The sequence below is a fragment of the Gadus macrocephalus genome, chromosome 20 (genome assembly GCF_031168955.1).
Source record: "Gadus macrocephalus chromosome 20, ASM3116895v1".
Lineage (NCBI taxonomy): Eukaryota > Metazoa > Chordata > Actinopteri > Gadiformes > Gadidae > Gadus > Gadus macrocephalus.
The window spans coordinates 17957670-17982349 of record NC_082401.1 but is presented as its reverse complement, the minus strand read 5'-3'; the positions used below and the strand labels follow the sequence as shown (position 1 = coordinate 17982349).

The 24680-nt window shown below is 42.1% G+C and overlaps 1 protein-coding gene across 6 annotated transcripts in view; it reads left to right on the top strand.

Annotated features, from left to right (window-relative positions):
• The window catches only part of LOC132448531 (glutaminase kidney isoform, mitochondrial-like), a 30193-nt gene that overhangs the window by 3316 nt on the left and 2197 nt on the right, over positions 1–24680 (top strand). The window contains exons 1-17 of one of the 6 annotated variants that reach the window (XM_060039931.1): positions 1237–1716; positions 2930–3026; positions 3986–4107; positions 5626–5755; positions 6187–6266; positions 7669–7832; positions 8480–8538; positions 12973–13005; positions 13411–13469; positions 14229–14295; positions 14804–14854; positions 15275–15451; positions 16441–16572; positions 17382–17474; positions 23420–23481; positions 23567–23643; positions 24305–24368. In XM_060039931.1, the coding sequence (XP_059895914.1) occupies positions 4037–4107; positions 5626–5755; positions 6187–6266; positions 7669–7832; positions 8480–8538; positions 12973–13005; positions 13411–13469; positions 14229–14295; positions 14804–14854; positions 15275–15451; positions 16441–16572; positions 17382–17474; positions 23420–23481; positions 23567–23643; positions 24305–24368 (1319 nt within the window). In that variant the 5' untranslated portion in view covers positions 1237–1716; positions 2930–3026; positions 3986–4036. Of the gene's footprint in view, positions 1–1236; positions 1717–1760; positions 2011–2929; positions 3027–3985; positions 4108–5625; positions 5756–6186; positions 6267–7668; positions 7833–8479; positions 8539–11433; positions 11485–12972; positions 13006–13410; positions 13470–14228; positions 14296–14803; positions 14855–15274; positions 15452–16440; positions 16573–17381; positions 17475–18633; positions 21968–23419; positions 23482–23566; positions 23644–24304; positions 24369–24680 lie in introns of those variants that run through there. The other 5 variants (XM_060039930.1, XM_060039928.1, XM_060039927.1 and 2 more) reach the window with 5 other exon arrangements.

Genomic DNA, 24680 nt, shown 5'->3' with positions numbered 1-24680 from the left:
TTCAACTGTTCAACCCTGACAACTACAGTTTGCTTCCCCCACTGCCCACAGCGTACCTGCAGGCCTCCTTGAGGCCCTAACCCCTATCTGCTCCTTAATGACATGGTAAATCGTAGGAGCTGTTGGGTCTCTCTTTCCATCGTTTTCTCTTTTACATCTGATATAATCAGGAACATAGCAGAGACTTTGAACAGACTGTTTTCCTGTGTGTACAGGAAAGAAGGATCGCATTCCAGGGAGGAAATGGCCCAAACATGCCAAGATATCTTCGTCAAGCGACTCATTTCCTGATGTCGTACGAGGCAGGATAGTGTAGGGGCTGGGGTGTTTGACGGCCTCGTCAGAAGGTACTGGGTCCATCCCCACGGTCCAGAGCCTACGCGTACGCATCCTAGAGCAATGTGCCAATGTGCCACACAACCTACCTCTCCCCAACGGCCCGTGTCTGTATTCACAGTTCACATCACTGATGATTATGAGGGGGCCCTTAGATCAGTGGTGTAGTGGTGTGCATGTGAGGTGCTTGTTCTCCAGCCAGCCCTGTAGCTGTGTCTTCAGTGGCGTGTGAACCAGCCGGCATGTTGGCATTAGTAATCCCGCTGCCCCCAGGACATGCAGGACTAGCCGGCGCTTTGGGCGGCAAAAGGCATTCCAGGAATTCGGGCCTCGATCCGGCACGATCTGATTCGCTGGACACATCGATTGTGTCGGCATGCCGTTTCAGTCAGGGGGGGGGGGGAAATGATCCACTACGTCAGGGTTTCCCAAGCGTTGTCATTCATGTTGACCCACTGAATTTTTTTGTGTTGTCAAATAACCAATACCTTCTGATTATCATGTGAATGAAAGGGACATGATGGACCTTTCAATACCACGAGCCACGTGCTGGAACTACGATCTAGGCTTCAGTGGCCCTGGTCTATTCCTCAGGGCGGACGATTAAGTTACAACCAAAGCATCTTTTGAAATATATTTCATAGTAGTAGGACAGAGAGACAACTGCTTTGCTCCTTTCACTCCTGCTATTAGTATGGTTGTAAATCGTTTAGCTCTACCGAGGAAATGTGTGTGCATGTGTACGTTGTGTTATCATAGTGATAAGAGGGGTATTGGGATTGCCCAATTAAGCTCAATGCAATGCATTATCAGAACCCGCCTCTTCCTGGGAGTACAAGCGCGGTAACTCATTGAGATCAAGGTCTCACCCTTGATCTCAAAAGATACATTGTATTCAAAGCAAATACAATGTATCTGGAAATGTGTCCTGAAAAAATATATAACAAGTGCATTAAAACAAAAAGCAAGCGAGGCCAGTTTACAGTCCTCTGATAAAATGTTGATTTTAAAATTCTTCAAAAATATCCCACCAACTTGGTGTCCATCCGCACTCGGCCCTTCCTTTATTTCATTTGAACCTTTGGGTGCATAACATTAATTTTTGGGACTTCATTCAAGGGTAGTCCAGTCCTGAGTGTGGGTATGACTAGAGCCCAGAACTCGCTGAAGCCATTGTGTTATGGAACTACGGCTGTCTGCGTTTTGTGTTTGCTGTCATTCGTGTTGTTGAGTGTTCGACAGTGTCCGTCCAATGACTCGTGCACGAATCAGTGCATGAGCAGTGGGTTCATGTGTCACAAACCATGTCTAATTATGCTTGTTGTGTTTTCCTTTGCTGGGGCCTGTTCCTTTCTCTCACCCTACCTGCTATACATGTTTGTAAGTATGACTTGCCTCATCATTGCTGTCTTTCTTTTTGACACTTCTTATTTGTATTTCTTTTTTGATTATCCCTTATTTCCTTTACCTGCCCCCACACTTTTTAGTTACGTTTTAATGTATTTATTCTTGTAAACGTGTTTGTGTGGGAGGGTGGTTTGGAAGTCCAAAGACAAGGGGGAAGGTGCTCTCTTAACATTCTCATGCAGATCTACACACAAAGGTCACAGCTTACATGTTTACGAACTTGCCATTGGGACGCCATGGTCTCCTGTGGGGTCATCAGTCAGTTCAGTAGGTTTTCTCAACCTTCAGGCTAAATACCAAACCGTTCACCTTTCACCCACTAGTGGCTGTTAGAATTATTCAGTTATATCAGTTAGAAGCAAAAGCAGTTTGAAAATATCAGTATTATTTTGATGATATCATTCATGATTAACATATTTCTACAATATGTTTTACAGTATTATTTATACTGACACATGGTGTTAAAACAAATTTGATCAATTAGAAATAAAATACATCTGAAGTTTAGTATTTGAACAACTTGCTGTTCAAACTCACACACACATGCAATCTTTATTGGCCAAGTGTCTTTCCCGCTAGATAAGGCTGCATTAACAAGCCAGATATGCTCTTTATTTATTCTTGTTGTGTACACATATAACATCAACAGTGGTTGTCAAACTTGTGTGTTCCCTTGCCCAAAAATCTTTTTCAGCAGGGTACTCCTTTCACCTGCCCAAAACATTTCTGGGAGGGCAATTTTTTTACATAAATATTAAATGTACATGCATATAATTGTGCATGAACATTCAAGGGGTGGTGCATATACTTAGGGTTAAGGAAACGACATTGGCTTTGCTTATTATTTGTCATGCATTGGAAGGATTTACAGAACCTTAACGTTACACTTCAAACGTTGAGATACACTTAATACACTTAATATTTATATTTTCCAAGTACCCCTGGAATCCATATAACCTCCATTGGAGAGCCACTAGAACATGCTTAACAAAAACGACCATCACTGAGTGATACAGCATCTTCTGAATGGTGGTGAAGGATAATCTTGCCTAAGCCTTATCTTCTATTGAATTAAATAAACAAATTTACTTTGAAAGAATATGGCTGTCAACATGGACTGATCTGAACTAATGCGTGTGTGTGTGTGTGTGTGTGTGTGTGTGTGTGCGCACGTTTGATATTGTAGGAGAAGAAATGCGGGCATTCTTCCTAGTCTGGAGGACCTGCTCTTCTACACCATCGCAGAAGGTCAGGAGAAGATCCCAGCACACAAGTTCATTGCAGTAAGTCGGGGAGTAAATCTATTAGGATACCATTAAACGGCAATATATTTAAAGTTGCATTGTGTATGATTGAGCCAATCCCAGTTAGTAGGCAAGACACTTTCAGAATATCACTGTTCCGTCCACCTAACTGGCTGTGCAACTTTATCGGGAACAAGCGCAGTAGATCTGGAGGGTTGGCTTGACTGGGACTGGTTTTGGGAACGTCAAAGGTACAATCCTTTGGTACAATATATCAGTTATAGAATGTGAATGATCTATTATACTATTGAACTCCCTACCGATCAGCATTGACTACAGATATGTCCAGGTTATAACTAGCTATGACGTACCATATTTTTCCAAAATAAAGCCACATTTTCGATAAGCCGCAGCAGCGGTAAATGAGGTTGTATGTTTCAAAACACCACGCATAAGCCGCTTCGTAGTATAAGCTGTATCTTATTACGCATCTTTGCCAACCACCCAAATACTTTATGTACTGCCCAGTGCCCAATGCTGGCATGGAACCTTAACCAAATTGTTACGTTGGGAAGCAGCCGCTGGGCAAATTATGCCAACTTCGTTTTTGCGCATACAATTATGCAAGACTTATAAGGCTGTCAGAATTAGCCAAAAATTAATATTTTTTTCTCTTGAAAAGCAACTATATCAGAATATTTTCAGGCCTTAAGTCCTAGAGGATATTTGCCCAAAGCACAAGACAAGACATGTGAGCAACCCAGTGCTGATCTCTATTTAGATAACAAAAAAAAACACGCAGATTGAGTTGCTGTAGATGAACCAGAACATTTAGATTGGGTCTTTCCTTCTGAAATGGAGTGCCTGGACATAAAACGTCACAACAAGCCGTTACCTTACCACTACTTTTGGTGGTCCCCCTTCCCCTCATTTGAATGACTTGAGTCCTTTAGCTACTGCGTTGTTAACTATGCTCTCTGCGATGCTGTTTGCTCCAGGCCCTGAAAACCACGGGGCTGCGCACGGGAGACCCGCGGCTGAAAGAATGCATGGCCACGCTGAAGGAAACGCTGAAGAACACCTCGGACGGCGTCATGCTCGACAGACACCTCTTCAAGAAGTAGGGAACCGGTTCTCCTCCTGCTCCTTGTCCTCCCCCTCCCATTGCTCAAGCCAGGTCTTTTGTTTTAGCAAACGTTGTTTTATGTGGGTGTGGATGTGTACAGGGAGTTTCTCTTCTTCATTTGGGATGTCATTTGATTATTCTCAGAATGTGTTTACTTCCTATTTTTCATTGTGAAGTCTTCCCCCCCCCCACCCTACGATCTGGGTCATATGTTTTGTCGTTTTTATGTCGGCCTTCATCATTGGTCAGTCTATGCAAGGCCCTTGATATGTTATTGGTCAGCATTGCAGGAAACTCTGCCACACACCCCTGTTGCTTGGCTCCTACGATGACCAGGTCATAGCTGTAGCAATGTCCTCGCGGTAGCTGTGGCTAAGGTAGCGGTAGCTGTTGGAACACCCAGTTTATTAGCGAGTTGCAAACTGGTACTCGCAGAGCAGGCGTTAGCTTGACATGTCGGAGCTCTCCACCAGGTTGGTTAGTTTATGGCTAGGTTTATCCGTCGTGCCTTGTTTGCCCAATTCACCACAGGCGTGCCACCTCGCCCAGCCCCAGAGTCAGCCAGGTTAGGCAGCTTAAACCAACCAGCAACACTCCAGACAGTGACGCTCTTCACAAGCTGTTCCTTGATTGTTTCAGCTGTGTTCCCGAGGTCATGTTGGGTTAATAGCTATAGGGCTTGTACATTGTGACGTCAAATCACATATCACAATGACCGATCCATTTCGGAAGCATAGGAACTTTGGGATGTGAGTGGTTATAATGGGGTTTTGGTCATTGTTTAGTAATCATTATGGGGAGGCATTGTGTTTGGAACCACCACAACGCTTCTACACGTTCATGTAGAATTTTTACTATGATTCTCTCGAGACATCACAGAATTGCAGAATATCGGCAACCAAAAATCCCATGATGCATTCTGATTTACCAGCTGAATTGCATTTGAACCTGCAAGGTTGGACTTGTCAAACTTGACAAATGTAATTGTCAAAGTTTCCAAGCATACGCCACTCCCCTTGTTCCTACTGGAAGGTGTGACTTCCTCCAGTTGTTTAGTTTCGGAGTTGACCAACATGGTCTACAAAACATTTGTATCTTTTGCAAGCATCAACGGGCTTTTCTTTAGTTTATTGCTTGTAAATCGGGGAAAGCTGAAGCACTGGCATAAGATCAAGAATTCAGTGCTGGCGCCAGTGCCTAAACAATCATGTTGGTTTGTCCAAGTAACCTGGGAAACCATTTGTTTTTGCAGACACCCAGGGTATTATTATTATGATTATTATTAATAAATAATTTCTTAATTCTTTTAGTGTGACTTTATGGATGAACCGTTTCAGTGATGAGGCTAAAGCTGATCTATTCCTTAACATGCACGTTCGTCTCTCTGCGACGCTACATTTCTTTGAGTGCTCCCAACGGGTCACCCTAAACCCCTGTTATCACCTTCTGCACTCCTCCTCCTCTTCCTTCTCTGATAAAAACCACTCCTCCTCTTCCTCCTCGTCCTAACAGGTGTGTGCAGAGCAACATCGTGCTGCTCACCCAGGCCTTCCGAAAGAAGTTTGTCATCCCAGACTTCCCCACGTTTGCCTCCCATATCGACGAGCTGTACGAGAGCGCCAAGAAGCTGGACGAAGGACAGGTGCGTAGGCCTTGACCTCCAACCACCTTCCCGAATCGACACAATCACATTATTGTTGTTGTCATTGTCGCTAGCTTCGCATGTTGTTCTTTTTTAATGTTAAAAAATGTGGTAATTTAAAATCGCAATCGCTTGATATTTGTACTACGGGACAAAAGTGTCCGTAAGAGGGAGGCTATAGTTTACCTCTCTTTATGATGTGTGTGTGACGCGGCTTGTGGTTGACGCTGCACAACCCTTGAAAGTACAAATCTCTCTCTCGCTTGTTTCCTCTTTCATCTATTGTTCATTGTTGTCAAGGTCCATTTCAATAATTTGGTCTATCAATTGTTATGTATCTTTTGCACGCGTAAATGTACGTTTTATGATTGATTCCGACGCCTTTACAAGCTATGCACCTTGTCATCGTAACTTGTCATTCCTACCCCCAGGTTGCAGACTACATTCCCCAGCTCGCGAAATTCAACCCTGACCTTTGGGCTGTGTCTCTGTGCACAGTGGATGGACAGAGGTAGGAGGTTGCCCTTCTCTCTCTTGATTTGAGTGCTGTCCATTTTTCCGATCATAAGGGTGAATTAGTCATAACCTACATATATTGGGAGGCAGGATAGTGCTGTGGTTGGAGTGTTCGATGCCCAGTTGAAAGACTCTGGGTTCAAACCAAAATGTCAAAAGTCTATCTGTAGACATTGTTGAGCGTCGATGCCTCACCTTAGTCTGCTCAGATTCTTTGGCTAGGCGTCTGCTTAATACCTTCACATCAAACACAACATGTCAAGGATTATTTAGTTAGTTTATTTGTTGGCTTCAAACAAACACTCGTAAACCTTATCTCGACCGATGTCATATCTGGGTCAGGAGTTTGCGATTGCGCCACCGGTTTTGTTTTGGTTTTGTAATGACTGTGCCTTTGGCACGGGAGTGGTCATCAAGCGTCGCTCTGTGTCCTAGTCTTATCTTTACAACTTCCTCTCTAAAAACAAACAAGCCGGAGCAAAAACACTTGATTTGTGGGGGGAACGATATTATCACTGGCTTCCAGTCAATTCTGTTTGATTTATATGAAAGACCCGTGGTATCTAAACCGTGTTAGATCACGCTGTGGTCAGCGTGATCTGTCCGCATATCTATCCCAGTAGAAGGGAACCGTGTTCAATCCCCAAGGTCGACACCCTAACTTTTACGCAGCCCTGAGCAAAATGCCCTAAACCCCTACCTGCTCCTTAATGACATGTGTCTGTACTGTCTAACCCATACCAGCACCATCATGACGCATGTCTGTACCGTTTAACTCCTACCAGTTCCTCAATGACCTGTAACTGTTCTGTATTATAATAATAATACATTTAATTTAGAGGCGCCTTTCAAGACACCCAAGGTCACCTTACAGAGCATATAGTCATCATAAATCGTTTAAAAAAACAAGACATTGTGGAAAAAAATATAAGTATAGCCCCTACCTGCTGGTTAATGAGATGTCTCTGTACTCCCTAACCTTGACCAGCTCCTTAATGACATGTATCTGTACTGTCTAACCCCTGCATGCTCCTTAACGACGTGTCTGAACTCTATGGAAGTGGCTTTGGATAAAAGGCATCTGTTAAATAATAAGTTTTTGTATTATTAAGCCGTTCAAATAATAACAATCTGCAAAATGTAGTTGTCGACTACATAATGAGTGCAATATAATCCGAAAAGTGTGTGTGTGTGTGTGTGTGTGTGTGTGTGTGTGTGTGTGTGTGTGTGTGTGTGTGTGTGTGTGTGTGTGTGTGTGTGTGTGTGTGTGTGTGTGTGTGTGTGTGTGTGTGTGTGTGTGTGTGTGTGTGTGTGTGTGTGTGTGTGTGTGTGTGTGTGTGGCGTATACGATGACCTCCATATCTCTTCTGCTCCCCCCGCCCCGCCCGCGCCCCCAGACATACGGTGGGCGACACCAAGGTCCCCTTCTGCCTGCAGTCGTGCGTCAAGCCCCTGAAGTACGCCATCGCCGTGCACGACCACGGCACAGACTACGTGCACAGCTTCATCGGGAAGGAGCCCAGCGGGCTGCGCTTCAACAAGCTCTTCCTGGACGAGGAAGGTGAGCTGCCGGCGCTTACGGTTTAGTGAACGACTGCTGTGTTGGCTACAAAGAATTGCCCAGATTCAAACTGTGGCAATATTTTTTGTTTGTTGGCTCGACGTAAATGCCCCACTTTTTAGTTGTTGCTGGTTTATGGTTTGTGTTTGTGATGTATTTCTTGTGATGCGTTGCCTCACCAACCAGAAGGCCCCTCTGAGGAATGCAAGTCTTGCTCTCTCTTGTTCTCCCTCTCCCCTCGTCTTTCTGAGAAGTTTACTTGTCACGTACATGGTGACGTATTTTGATTAATTTCCAACTGTATAGTTGTGGTCCAGTCCCATTACTGGTTGCTCTAATCGGATATTATACTAAAAGAGTTGCGGGACAGATCTCATACCTAAAAGGCCTGGTTTAAATCTGTTGTCCTTCATAGTGTCATTAATAACAAACTAATTACAGGGGGCAGGATCATGTTATGGTCAGAGTATTCAAACCTCAGCCCAAAGGCACTAGGTTTGGGTCCTTCTATAGGGGTCCTTGGGCTAGATGTCCTAAATCCTCTGTAATAACATCTATCTGAAGTCGCTGTAGCTTAGAATAAAATACCTTTATAGATGACCCTATATTATACTTTCAATGTTCACAAAACCATTTCTATTCTCCAGATAAGCCCCACAACCCAATGGTGAACGCCGGTGCCATTGTTTGCACGTCCCTGATAAAGGTAAACACAACCTATGCACTCCTCTCCTTCCCGTGTATTTAAATGTTTACCATGTGTGTCGTTTCCCCCCCCCCCCCCCCTGCCCACCGGGTTTACATCAACCAGCGTCTTACTCGACAAGTTCACAACAAGGCCAGCATCGATATTAATATGACTGTTTCACAATGCCTTTTATTTAACCTAGTTTTGTGTCAACAAAATGAACCATTCCAACCAATCATGGCAATGGTTTCATTTTGCAGTACCTCAGATACTCATTGTCATCACGGACGCCCTGGTGTGCTTATTTATCAAAAGCAAACAAACTACTACCACAAAGATCTTTGGCCGGGACTGGTATTTATACAGCACTCTTCACGCACAAAGTTCCATTCAGCGGGATTTTTTTCAAGGACTACCAGTCCCGGAGTGTTTTAGTGTACTAGCGTTATCTCTATTATACGTTTGCTTCCACTATACAAGTCCAATCCTTCTCGCGCCCATGGTGGATCAGCGATCCGTGACCCTAGTCCCGGGCTCCTCAGGACATTGACCCCAGCGAGGTGCCATGATGGCGGCACAGTGGGGATTAAAAAAAAAAAAAAAAAAAAAAAATACCTGGGCTAATGCTTCCTGCAAGGGATTTGGCCCCGGTAGCCCACGCTGCGAGGCGCTCGCTCACTGTTCCCTGCTGAAAATAACCAGCTGGTATAAACGGTCAGAGGCAGACTGCATCGACCTGCGTTGAGGCAGAGCTCAGCCGCCCTACTCGACTAGCTAGCGTAGGAACCAACACATCTAGCCACTCTATCGATCGAAGTGGTTGTCGCCAAACTACCTGCTTTCTCGATAACTTTTCACAGTGCATTTCACTCACTAGAACTGACCCTAGCCTTTTTTTATGTATTAATGTATGAATAGTCGTCATAACATGATTTAGCAGATACCATCGTTGCTCTCTAACCTTCACATAATGACATCCACTTCTGTGTTTTCTAATCACTTTAACAAATTAGAAACTCAGACTGATCAAAAGTGAGTTCCGGAGCTGGAGATTAAATTTGATTGTGGGCGTTTTTAATCTCATCCGAACTCTTCTGTAAACTGTCCCATAATCCCGACCATCAGTAGTATTCAGCTGCCGCCATCTTCATCCTTGTTTTTATACAACATGTCATTTTCAAACCATCGTTCATTTTAGAAAAAGCATAATGAACAGCTTGTAGAGGGGAGAAATGGTGGGCTGTCATAGTGCATGATGAGGCATGTTGGGGTTTGTGGCCGGTGCATCTGGACATGATGTGATCTGTGCTCCCCAGTGGCTGCAGATCATCTGTGAGGATGACAGTCAGGGACTTTGACACGTACGTTTGGCGATTGTCCACATGTTGTCAGACTTCTATTTTTGATATCTACATATAGATATAGGACATGTATCACATGTGCATCTTGTGCATTGCATCGCCGTGCAACAGTTGTGTATGATATTTTTGTTTGTTTGTTTCATTTAGGTTTTTATTTGCTCAATATGGTGTGAATGTCTTCAAATAATTGCTGGAATCCTGTTATTCCTGTCAACACGCTACAACCAGTCGGCAAATTCCCTGTGGTCTTCCGTCGAACAAACTCAATGCTGCGAAACTCACAACTGGCCCAAATGGACCAAAACATGTTTTGGTTGAGACCAGAATGACATGTGGGTTAACACTCAAACTAATAGTTGATAAAATGTATTAAAAATAAAATACCATAGACTGCACAGAATCCATTAGGAACACGACACTTAATATACTGAAGCTTTATTTAAACCAATTTAACTTGGTTGATCTGACGACTGATTTCTCATTATATTTTAGGCAAGGCAAGGCACGTATATCATACGCTTGCTGATGCAGCATGATAAACATTCAGGAAGACGTCATGTCACTGACGAAACGAAAACTAAACTGTTGCAATACAACTGCACACCGTAATGTTATCAAAAGCAACCTCAGTTGGTTGCAAACTCGCCAGTAGTTGCTACTAAATACTATACACGGGACCTTTTCAAGCACAAAGAACGACTGACTAGGCAGATTTTCTAGTCTTTTCTGCATGGACTCATAAATGCGGTATTTGCTTAATAATCTAAAGACTGACCCTGCACCACCGTTGGTGTATTCTCCAACAACGTTTTGACACCATAGAAAACGGCAACCTTCTCTGAAATAAATTTGAAATAACTCACTTCAATGGAAGTTGAAAATTCTCCTGCCAATTCGCGTCTCATCCCGCACACACCACTCCATCTAGGTAACACTGTCCCCAAATCTGGACCACATCGATTGTGAATCGTATCCAGTAGGATTTGCATCTTTCACCCGCCCACACGCATAACGATTGGCGGGTCTGACTATCGCACGTCTGCCCATCTTAAAATCCTTCCCTTAATACCGCTTAACACACACACAAACACAGGTTCACATACACTAGTCTTGGTCTTTTCACGCCAGAGGCGGCAGCAACAATGAGTTTGCCATGTAACTGCCTGAATGCATGTCTAAACCGCGATCCATCCCTCCACTGCAATAGAGATAGTGGTTCATGAAGAATGTTGAATGCATATGGTCAGGGTACTTAATGTGTGGTCTGTGCTCCCATCCAACCCATCGGCATTAGTGTATCTTCTATATTTCTACGTAATTCATAATAATATTAAAACCTTAAATTGTAATTGGCACGAAATCTAGTTTATATTCTGCGTTTAATGAGTTGAAGATGTTTCTCCTTGTTGTGAGAAGTATACAGTCGACCTCTGGTTGCCCTGGCAACATGTGGATGAAAAAACAGAAAGCCACGGAAACTGTTGTTACATGGTGCTTGACAGGCTACATGTTGTTGCTGCTGTTTTTTTGTATGTTGTTGCATATTTTCCAGACTTAGGATCTGTGGGATATTATGACTGCTGCAGCAGGTCAAAAGACGTTGGTAAATTCTTCTTCCTTTTCCATATCTATCTCCCACCCCAAATCCCTGGCTACTCAAACTCTCTCTCTCTCAAACTTTTCCTCTCCCACTTTCTTTCTCGCTCACTTTTCCCTCCTACCTGCCGTTAGAAAACGCCTCATGTAGTGACCCTTTAACTAAACCATGATTCTTATTTTGTATTTGTTTTGTTTGCACGGTGACTTGTAGTCCTTGACAAATTCGGCCATGCGTGTAGTGATGTATTGATGTAGTCTCCCTTCAACGAAATCAGAGCACAGAATTTTGGAAAACGTTTTGAGTTCATTGTGAACACTGGGACCCTAAATCGCCAGGATAGTGAAGATGTTGGGGTGTACCCCAATTTGTGCAGTTAAGGACATGTATTGCAATAAATGTCACATTTGAAAAAGATATATGTTAAATCAAATGGAAATAATCTTTTCTTTACCAATTGTAAGAAGTATTCTACTAATCTTAAGCATAAAAAAACCTTGACCCTAAAAAGTGAAAGCAATACTCCTTCTAACCGATTTTTACTTAATTGATACTTGGCTTCAAGTCAATTATTCCCCCCAAATTTCATTTTTTTATCAAACTAGGAATCAAACGGGTGATCTTTTACTTTCTAGACTCTAGTGATTGAAATGGTAAGGTTAGGAACTTGTGATATGCAAAGCTACGCCAGTTGGTTAGACACCAGCTTTTACGTTTTGCCTGAATGATAAAGTATATTTCGGACTTTGCTAGAAGGCCAGATCTCTCCTCCTGTATCTCCTCTCACCTCTCTCCTTCCTGTAGTCCTTGCCAAGGTCTCTCATCCTAAACAATATCACTGTCACGCGCATGACACGTGCTACGATGCCTTAAACACGCAAATGACGCAACTGTGTACAAGTCACACATTTATACCTACCTATACAAAAATACATGACACACGCAGGCACACACACAGCTCTAAAGGATAATAGTCCATGTATACTGATGGATATAAAATGGTACTTGCATACGCATTAAAAGCTACATGTCTTATAAACGGTTGATTCGTTAAAAACTGTAAACTTGATCCTTTGATATGAATCGCCCAAAGCAAACTCATTGGATGGGAAAAGCTTGTTTCATTAAATGTTATATTTTTCTTTACCAAATCATCTAGCTTAATCACCCCGATCAATGAACATGTTTAAACCTCCCTTTCTTTACTTTAAATACCCCTGTTGTATTTATTTAGTATTTAAACCAATCGTTAGTGCATTGATTAATACTACCCAAACTTTTTGTGATTTACTTTTCTTTTTGTGCCGTCTTGATATGAATGAAAATCTTAGCATCGTGCTAATTTTGTAGTTCTAACTCACTAGCTGTAGCATTGTCATCTTTTTTCGCCTTGCTCTGTTTGTTACCGTTTTTCTCGGATGGATATATATATATATAACACGCGTGGGATGAACTTTGCTGATGCACTTTTCCTTTTCTCTTTTTGTCCCTCAGCAAGGCGCAAGCAACGCAGAGAAATTTGACTATGTAAGTATGGAACTGTGTTTTCAGTCATTATCTGGTAACGGCTACGACTACCACTTGATCTCTGTTAACCGTTGTCTATACCAAATAGAGACCTGCATTGAAATTTGAGTATCTTCAGGCCAATGAAGTGACTCAAATATTAAATCTAAACGCATGACTGTACCTGCTCATTCACCACATTGTGTGGGGAAGAGGACAGGAAATTGCAGTGGTAAGCATGTTCGAGGCTCGAAAGGTTCTCAGTTCGATCCCCTATTTCCACACCACTACCTGAAGGAGTCCTAAAGCAAGATACTCCAACCGCCTACAGACTCCTTAGCCACCCGATCTAAATCACTGTTAGTAGTCATCGTGGATAAAGTCATGAATAGTGAACACTAACAGTGTTTACTTGTTCGCTTCCAGGTGATGGACTTTCTGAACAAGATGGCCGGAAATGAGTATGTTGGCTTCAGCAACGCAACGTAAGTGTTTCCTCGGAGGTAGGGGGGAGTTGGGTTGGCCTGGATGTGGGGAGGTCTGTCTGGGGAGTGGCTTCATGTAAATCTCACTGTTCGAATCTGAGCTAAAACAACAATTTAAACGCCTTCACATCATGTGGCACTTGTCCTAGTTGGTTGTTTATTGACCGGTACTGGCTTTTGGCTCCGGTTGGTTGCTGTTGTATAGCGGCTGCAGTTCAAAGTGCTGAACAAAGGGAAAAAACCAACAAGAACAAGCAATAAATAAGTTAAACAGTACAAATATTTAAGAATCACCAAGGTACATTTGAGAGGTTAACTGAAAGATAGCTAAACTTCTGTTTATAGATATGGCCCTCATTCCCCTCCTTTGGCAGGCTGTGGATGTTGCTTCAGGTTAATAATTATATATAATCCTTCTGGTAAATGCTTTAAGGTATTGGATGTCAGCCATGCATTTTAGTGGTGTTAAAGGTTAATAATGACTTGGTACTGGTGTTTGTGTGTGTGTGTGTGTGTGTGTGTGTGTGTGTGTGTGTGTGTGTGTGTGTGTGTGTGTGTGTGTGTGTGTGTGTGTGTGTGTGTGTGTGTGTGTGTGTGTGTGTGTGTGTGTGTGTGTGTGTGTGTGTGTGTGTGTGTGTGTGTGTGTGTGTGTGTGTGTGGTGTACTCCACTGCACGCATCAAGAGGAAACAAAAGTGGGTGGGGGCAGCCGTTATGTACACACGGGGTGTGCAGGCTGAAGAATGTCTTTTGTGTGCAGATTCCAGTCCGAGCGTGAGTCAGGAGACAGGAATTTCGCCATTGGTTACTACCTGAAAGAGAAGAAGGTAGTGCTCCTCTCTCTCTCTCTCTCTGTCTGTATTGTCTCGGTCTCACCCTCTCTGTACATGTATATCATTCGCTTGATATTGATCTTCCTTTATCGTCTGTCTGTGAATAAGGGTTAATTATGCTTGCTGCTCTCTGTCCCTCTCTTGTGGTCTTAACCTTTCTTCCACCAGCTCGCTCTTTCTCTGTAAATAATTCAATTTGATCTTTATTTACATGGAATATAAACTTTAACATTGCCAAAGCAGTTTGCAAATCAAAGCTGTAACCAGCCATGTTTGCCCTCCCCACTTAGTTTTGATTAAAATGTGTCCCATTGTTCCATTGCATTCTGCCTTATAGTGGTCGTTAGTCAAACTACCGCATGAGACCCGAAAAAATCAGAGACGAGTATAAACATCCTGTTGAAATAGTACTGTATCTGGCAAACGGACGAATATTTTCATAATTCATTCAACAGACCATATGTTTTATTATTTGTTAAATCCTTTATTTACCCTCCTGCAGTGTTTTCCAGAAGGGACCGACATGACATCCATTCTGGACTTCTACTTCCAGGTGAGTGCAACTCTAGACTCTTCTGTTGTCTTCCCCTCCACGGTGGGTCGGTTTCAGCATGCACACCACGCAGTTTAATGGAAGCTAACGTCGCGCTAGCTCAGAGGCTTCCTACCTCCATCTTCTTTGTTTTGGTTCGGTCTCATAGTCCCATCTGTCATTGGTTCAGTTGTTTCTTCTCTCTTGGGAGTATGATCATTCCACACATTCATCGATTTGGTTATGATATTCTGCCTCTCCTGACTCAGTAAACCAAAGCAGCAATGTGTGGGCCCTAAAAGTACGTACTACAGTACTATGTACTGTATAATCTAGGATGCATGCCTTGGATAAATCCACTGCATGTGGTAAAGCTGCCTGCATCTAGTCCCTTTTCTAATGTTTAGCCAACGTGTGCGTGTGCGTGTGCGTGTGTCCCAGCTGTGCTCCATTGAGGTGACCTGTGAGAGCGCCAGTGTCATGGCGGCCACGCTGGCCAACGGCGGCTTCTGTCCAATCACGGGCGAGCGTGTGCTGAGCCCCGAGTCTGTCAGGGACACGCTGAGCCTCATGCACTCCTGCGGCATGTACGACTTCTCGGGCCAGTTCGCCTTCCACGTGAGTCACACCCAGTCCTATTCCTACTTCCACTACAAATAATGGATGAGTTATCGCATGTTAATTTTTGGTTGAATTATTGTTGAAGTGTCCGTGACTGTTATACAGACTACAAATGGGACATTTTTGCAAGGTGCAAATGTATGATATTAATGCAAAAGAAAATTAAATATAGGAATGACTTGGCACACGCGTAACTGTCCCCATGTACTCATCCCATGATGCTCGGTTATTGACTGGCTTGTGTTTAATGTTTCTGCTTGAATACCCGTTTTTGTTTTTAGCCTACACTCTGATGAATTATTAACTTAAATCATTTTCCAGATTCCTATTACCCTGCTCAAAGACGATTCAAGGTCACCCCTAGTGATTTTCAGTGCATGTTGTTTTTTCAGGTGACCTTAAGGTTAGAGTTGTGCATGTATGACCGGTTAAAGTGTTTTAATTGGACAGATTAATGGTGTATGTTGAAAAGTTAAAGATCTATATGCTTGACAAGTTAAAGGTGTATATGCTTGACAAGTTGAAGGTGTCTATGTTCGACAGGATAAGGGTTATGTGTTTGACAGGTCAAAGTTGGATGTGTTTTTGACTGTTGAAAGGTGTTTATGTTCGACAGGTTAAAGGTGTTTTGTTTATAGGATTAAAGGTATGTGTTTGACGGGTTAAAGGTTTATATGTTTGACAGGTTAAAGGTATAGTGTTTGACAGGATAAAGGTATAGTGTTTGACAGGTTAAAGGTATAGTGTTTGACAGGTTGAAGGTATAGTGTTTGACAGGTTAAGGGTGTGTGTAATTGATGGATTAGAGCGCTGTGTTTGACAGATTAAATGTTTGTATGTTTGACAGGTTAAAGGTGTGGTGTTTAATAATAATAATAATACATAGGTTTTATATAGCGCTTTTCTCGGTACCCAAAGACGCTTGGTGTTTGACAGATCAAAGGAGTTAAATCAGTATATGTGCCCCCTGCGCCTCCCTTTTCCAGGTGGGTCTACCGGCCAAATCTGGAGTGGCCGGGGGGATCCTTCTGGTTGTGCCCAACGTGATGGGCATCATGTGCTGGTCGCCGCCCCTGGATAAACTGGGAAACTCTGTCCGGGGAATCCAGTTTTGCACAGTAAGAAATGTCCACGACACGCATACACTATTTTCTATATGCTATACACTATTTATTTGATGTGCAAAACACACACATAGACACACCCATTGATAGGGCGGAGGAATTTGAAAACAAATGTTAAAACAACATTTTATTGTAATGTCTAAAGGTTAATTTTACAAGCATGATTATAAAAAGAAAAGAAGTTGTTGACTACAACGTAGTCACAGGTCTGTAGTGGTAGCAGAAGCTGATTAAACATCAGTAGGTCATTGATAAGTAGATGTTTGATGAATGACTATTTCACTGCAGGTTGAGGTGATAACAAGCTTTCATTTATTTAAAGCGTTGTGTTGAAAATCTGTCGTGTTTAGCTCAGTAAGACATTCACTGTAATACTGGGACCAAAATGATAGTTCTTCACAGTTCCTTCATGTGGGTAGCTGTTATCTCTCATCTGAAGGAACTGCTATGTTCTAGACTATTAATCCCTTGGGCTCCAATGTGGAAATAACGAAAGGAGCTCAGCCTAACCCCTGCCTAACTGCTCCCGACGAGCTGGCTGTCGCTTTGCATGGCTGACACCGCCGTCGGTGTGTGAATGTGCGCACGAAGGGGTGAATGTCGGGCAATATTGTAAAGCGCTTTGGATAAAAGCGCTATATAAAAGCAAAGTCCGTGTACCAATTCCATGTACAAATGAAGACGTACTCGTATTTACGTTGACCACTTTCTGACGTTAGGGGAAATGGCCTTTTCTCAGGGGAGCGTCTGGCGCCACGATCACTAACATAGACGTCCACTAACGCACGTGTTCTCCCTGGCAGGACCTGGTGGAACTCTTCAACTTCCACAACTACGACAACCTGAGGCACTTTGCCAAGAAGCACGACCCCCGCAGGGAGGGAGGGGACCAGCGGGTAAGGCTGCCGTTGCTTTTATGAACACCCCCTTTGCCAAACATGCACACACAGTGATGGGTGCCCTTGCCCAGTACTGTTCTTGACACACACCACACCACACCACACCACACCACACACACACACCAAAAACAACCACAACAACCACAACCACCACAACCACCACAACCACAACCACCACAACCACCACAACCACAACCACAACCACCACAACCACAACCACCACAACAACCACAACAAAAACAACCACAACAAAAACAACCACAAACACAACAAAAACAAAAACAACCACAACCACAACCACCACAACCACAACAAAAACAACCACAAACACAACAAAAACAACCACAACAAAAACAACCACAAACACAACAAAAACAACCACAACAAAAACAACCACAACAAAAACAACCACAACCACAACCAAAACAACCACAACAAAAACAAACACAACCACAACAAAAACAAACACAACAAAAACAGCATGCTTGCTTTGTGGGGACCGTATGTGTATCTGAGGGTCTTTCCGGTGCTATGCCTGGCCGGGAGTGTGTTGGATGCGGCTAGGGGTTCAACTGTATGTTTGGAATTATTTTTGACTTTTCTGATGTTAAGTGGTTAGACGTACAACACGTATAGCAAATGTTTGGAGAAGGACGCATGTTTCTGTTTGTCAAATGTAGGTAGCATGGCTTATGTTGTTCATCACATTTCACTTCTAAATAATGACATTTCTTTCCTTCCTTCCTTCTAATTAATGGGATTTATTGAGCTTTTCCCCGGCATGTTTAAAAATAATATTTTTTTATTGAGTCAAATGTAATTGAAAACAAAATATCCCCAAAAATAAGTACCCGAGCCCCGCAATTACAGAGTTAAACCACTAAGCGGCACCAAGAACAAAAAGATTGCAGTTCTTTGGAAGAGGAAGTGGAATCCAGCACAGCATCTTGAGACGTTGAGAGAATTGTATTTATACCTTTTTTAAGATGTTAATACACAATATTCTCCTAAGGTAATCGGTGTGAATGGCGGAACCTTCAAATTTTTCCAATGAACCATTAAAAATGTCACGCACAAGCTAATCGATACCACAAAACCCCCACAGACACACACAAACACACAGGGCAGAGAGACTAACTGTGTATCCGTTAAACAGCTGCCTCCCTTCGGACCCATGGATTACGAGAGCCTGCAGCAGGAGCTAGCTCTCAACGCTCCCCTCTGGAAAAAGATCTGCCCTACTGAGTCCAACCAGGACAGCTCCACCACTATAGTGTATAGGCTGGACAGCTAGGACCCTCCTCCCCCATGTCCCTTTACCTCCCCTCCTGTATCCCATCTCCCCCTCCCTCACCCTCTGCCTATCCCTCTCCTCCTCCCCTCCTCCCCATGCCTGCGGTTTTGAGATATTTATGTAAATTATAGAAAAAAAAAGTTATTTATTGCGTTTAAATAGGGGAAGATGTGGTGACTGTTTATATCTCTGTTTTTAATTTCCTTTCCTTATTATTTTATTTTATTTTTTACCAAAGAACATTTCTGTTCAGGGTTGCTATGGACTCAAAGTTGGAATAGCCTGTTGCCTTAAAAGGGGGAGGAACTGTTTCTCTTGGACTGGGGCGTAGCTGTTGAGATGTTACACACCATCATGTGGTCTTTCTCCTCTCCGACTGGTCAATCTGTTCACATTTGTTAGGTTCAATATATTTAACTGACCTCACCTCACTGGATAAATGGAATGGACACACACAATTCAATTGTGTGTGTATGTGTGGCAAGGCACACCTGGTCGTCTTCAGTCTTATCACGTCAAAATCCCGGTGCTTTAAAGGATTGTGTTTCCCAATATCACTTTCGTATCGGCGAACAATGCAGATTGGAGTCACTCAATGCAGTGAAGTTGTGTTCATGTAGTCACTGTTTGTATTGCCATTTGTTAGCAGAGTCCAAATCAGGAATTGAGGCAGTCATTTTTAGAAATCATTGAATTAGAAATCAGATTTTAAGGTTAAGGACCCCGAAGAAACAGTCAGAGTTCTGTTGAGCCATCGCTGAAGACGAAAGCCAAAGCAAACGGCATCCAAATGTGGGTGACGATATTTTGAATTTTTGTTCCAGTAGAGACCGAGTCCTATTTGAAGAGCTCCCTGTTATGTGCCCTGTTCAAATAACTTGATTTTTAGTTCCTACCATTCAGTTTTTGGTGTCAAGCTTCCAATATAAGGCAAAATTCAGACTATGTATGCTTTGGTTATAAGGGTTAGATAAAGCTCTATATGAAATTCCGAGCCCCATCGTCAATTCACATTCCAACATTTGTTCCTTTCCGGTCCACAACCAGGAGCTCAGAAAGGCAGTGAAAACCGATGTTTGGCTAAACCGTTTACCCCTGGGCCGTGTCTGTAATCTGTATTAGGATTATCATTAATGATAGTTTTGGGATCATTTTGGGATTGAGACATGGGCGGAAGCGTTGACTCATAAAACCCTGACACAGACCGAAGCAGGAATACTGCCAGGGGCTCGGATAACACTAAGGGAACCCAGAGATGGGAGACTGTCCCCTAGCTTCTTGGCCCCGTTGTCTCCCCTTGTGGCCTAGTCCCTTCCCAGGGTCAGTTGGCAGTGTGGATGGCTAGCTCACCATCCCACACTGAGCTTCTGTTTTAAAGAGACTTATAACAAGAGAGAATTCAAATGAAGTCACTGCTTTGGAGCTTTAGGTTCAATGCTATTGTAGTTAAGGATTGTGTGTGTATATGAATGGACGGGCGTGGCTGCGGTAGAAGAATGGATCCTTTTGTAAAGTAGCTTGCTTTACCTGTGCCGGATCTGAAAGTCACGCAGGTTTGTTTTTAATGTTCATGTGGTGCTTTTAACATTGCATAAATATGTACTTTGTTAAGAACTCAATATATCTCTATCTCTATAAGGACGGTGTTACAGGTGTGTGTGTGTGTGTGTGTGTGTGTGTGTGTGTGTGTGTGTGTGTGTGTGTGTGTGTGTGTGTGTGTGTGTGTGTGTGTGTGTGTGTGTGTGTGTGTGTGTGTGTGTGTGTGTGTGTGTGTGTGTGTGTGTGTGTGTGTGCTTTTTAAGTATTTCATTTGAAGTCGGGGCAGGATTGTCAAAAACTGACCAAAAATATGAAATCGTGACATGTAATTATTACACATCTCTCACATATTATTTACCAAACTTAGCTCGGGCAAACTTGAACTTTTTCAGTGGAACAGCAGATTAAATGTGTTTTTACTTGGTTATTTAGTAAAAGCTTTCATCTACAGCGACTTACAGTGGGTTCAGTTACATTAAGGAGGCGGTAGGGATCTAGAATTGTTAAGGGTAAGATGCAGAGATCGGGATGGAACCCAGAAACTGTTGAAGCCGGCTGTGAGTTAAAGAAGCACTTGTCTAGCCCCACTCTGCATTTTTAATCTTTGCCGGACCTTTGAAACAGTTGGTGTTGTGCTGGGGATATTTAGCTTTTTGTCTATCTGCCACGGTCAAAGACTATATTTATCTTGAAAGCTATTTTTACTCCTGTTTTGTGACGCGGTTGAACTTTCTGTCTTAAATATGACTTGTACTGACATTTATTTTATTTTTTCATTAAACTGTCATTATTGGGTGGTGGTACAATGCATTCAAACACTCCCGTCTTCAGTCTATGAAGAAGCATTGTATTCTGGACCTAAAGACTCAATGCTTTCTTTGTTATATCTTGGCAAAATATATACAAAGAGTATTTGATTTTTGGCTCCATATAAAGTAAAGTTATGTAGAATGGTAGGAGGGCTATTGGTGAATAGCACCATTATCTTAACCAAGCTGGAAACATACTTCATCGAGTAAACCGAATTGACACTTTAATGCACAAAAATCAATCCTACCTCCAATTATATACACACTTACTGGTTCTCACCTGAAAATGTGCTGATTGCTCCAACAACACTGATAAGGTTGGGCCTTTGAACGCAGTACCACTTTAACCATTCTATATCAATTTGCATGGTGTCATTTGTCTGAATCCTTGTGCACAAACACACACTTTTGATTTCCATTGTGTCCATTGCATGCTTTTCTGTATGATTTGATGGAATATGTTATGATTCCATGTTGTCTCGATCATGTTACAACTGTCACTTTTGCCCTTTTTTTTTTTGCTTAAATTCTGATATCAACATCTGGTGACATTGAATTGGGTGTTTCTCTGAATCTTTGGTCTAATGAGAGTTGATTATCATGACATTTTTTTAATGTGCCTTTTCCTGTAACAGTCAACTTTGTTTGTAAAGGGTAGTTGACAGCAAATTCCGAATGTGATGTACTTTAAGGAAACATTTAGATGTTTACAGTTTTTAAAACTTATGCACCAACAGATGGCCACCAATGGGTGGAAACAAGGCAGAGAGTTCAAACTAAGAGTTTTCTGCCTCCTTTTTCCATGTACCAAATACACCAAATAAAAAACTATTATCAACACATATAAATAGTGATAACTGCTCTTTTTTCACTCACTTATTAACTTGGAATTGTTTAACAATAACCCATTTTCTGAAATTTATTTCAGGACCATTTCTCTTGTCTCAGTGTTGAGGCAAATACATACATTTCAGAACTAAATAAGAATACATGGTAATGTTCATACTATTGTTTCAGGAAATAGCACTTTCCTGAGTAACCTAAGGTACAGTAGTACATTTAGCAGTACACATTCAAGCATTGGTTCATATATTCATAAATGCATGAACTTGTATTTACCCCTCATTTTCCGGGCAAAACTGTTTAATTCATTAGTTTATGTATTTTTAAATGTTACCTTTTGTTGTATACCGATAGAATCTCTAAACATTATTGTTCGCTGTTGGTGTTATATATAACACAAATGGGTTTGGAATTTTTTAACAAGTTGTTCCTACCATTCAGCCACTAAACTGCTTGTATAATTTGCCAGTATAACTGATAAACATTCACGCATAACGAATAATTATACCATTCACACAAATCTGTACTTAATTTCTGTAAAGATCTTCTTGAAGAATATATATAGATGTGTATAATTCTCAAATGTTTTTAATATATCCTTGTCACATATGGTGTTTCTCTAACCTTGGTGGAGGCTAATTCATTTAATCGGGTGCTTGCTCTTTTTTGACCTGCCTGTTATTAACCTGTTTCTGTTTTTAATCTGTGTTTCCGTTATGAATCTTCTTTTAGTGTTTCTCCCTAACAAAATTGCCTCTTTCTTTGGCTTCTTCCTCTTTAAGGAATCTAGAATCTAAATCTATCTTATCATTTGATCATGGCAAAATAAGTCATGATTAAACAGGGCATGATGTTGCGAATGAGTAAAGTAAGGGGCTGCAAAGTCTCCAGATCAATTTTGTTTGTGTGACATTTTAGGAAAGGGATTCGGTCAACATTATTTTCTTGGCTTGCCACCATATCAATACCATATTTTTGTTTCAAAAAGATTGTTGGCCTGCTTTGTCTCTAGAGAATTTAGTGATTCCCAGGGTAAGTCTCACCTCGTCTGCGGTTGTGGGGATATCTGAAGTATTTCCATGTGTATGTATGTGTGTCTGTGTGTATATATAAGGCCCTAGGCCTATATAGTCATTCTTGAGTAAGCCTAATTTTAACTTGTCTAAATCAGAGCAGACGGGTAGAGTTGACGTGGTTAAAGGTAATTGAACCATCACTTAACATCCAAACCATAGGCCAACTCGTACAGATTAAACTGATATCAACCTGCTGAAAGCCCTGGTTTGACATGAAATACTCAGGCCTCCTCTTCTCATCTTTATAACCACTAATCTTTTCTTTTTTGTACTAACGATGACGACTTTCCAGCAGTTTCTGGACGATACAGAGAAGGACTTCTTGTTTAAGAGTTGTAGTCAAACTATTCTCTACAAATGGCTCTCTGTTGCCCCCTGCAGGTCAAGTCGGTTATTAACCTGCTGTTCGCTGCCTACACCGGAGACGTCTCTGCACTCAGGAGGTGAGGCGGAAATAACGCTTAATCCAAATATCTAACATTTCTCTGCAACATGAAGTCTGATTTAAGTGTGTCTGTGGTTGTGTAGGTTTGCTTTATCGTCGATTGATATGGAACAGAGGGATTATGACTCCAGGACAGCTCTTCATGTGGCAGCTGCAGAAGGTAATTCAAAATTATCATAATCAATGTAGTTATAATTATAATCATCATACATATGATATAATATGTTTAATTGTCATATAGCATTACACATATTATATAATGTTTATAATGCTTATTATTATAATATGAGTATAATGATATAATCCATCATCATTACTGATTGATTATTTTAGTTGTCGCTTTTACCGGACACACACACACACACACACACACACACACACCTCAGAGGAGTCTTGTGATTGGATCGCTCACTCTACTGCCATTCCCCATAAGACCTGCAGACTTTGAGCAGCTCCCTCATTTTGGAACCTGTCCCAGAAAAAACAGCACACAAAAAGCCTGCGATTTCATGTGCTTCCCCAGCGGGGTTTTGTGATTGGTTTGCTCCCTCCAAGTGAAAGTGTCTTGCGTCAACGTGACCCTTAACGTTCCCCTACCGGGAACGTGACTTCTTTCCTACACAACAGTCGTACAGGCAGTGATTCGCAAATGTTAATAGGTATTGGGCAGGTAAATTGCCCGTGCACATTTCCCAGACTATCGATCTCTGATTAAATTAACACACGACCCCATACAGGAAATCTACCGGAAAATTGACTGCATGTTTGAAAGGGGCTTAAGTTGGCCTGAAATCCCATAACTGTGTGTCTGCTGTTCTCAGGACATGGGGAGGTCGTGCGCTTCCTGTTGGAGGCGTGCAAGGTGAACCCCGTACCCAAAGACAGGTAGGACCCTCCCTCTTCCACTTCCTGTCCACCTCGTCCACTTCCGGTCTGTCTGCGTTTGTCGATTTCGCTATTTAGTCATTCAGCAGTCGCTTTCACCCGAAGCAGCTTTTACATTTTTTGATACAGAAGGTGTACTATGGTGTTGGGGGGAAGAACAGTTAATTGAGTTATTTTAATATATAAAATATGAATTTACATAAAAGAGTGAAATACAGAAAATTATGTATTTGCACAGAAATAATCTAGATGGAACTAAACTATGTAACAATAAGTGTCTCAGATGCTGGAATATTGCAAATTGAATATGAA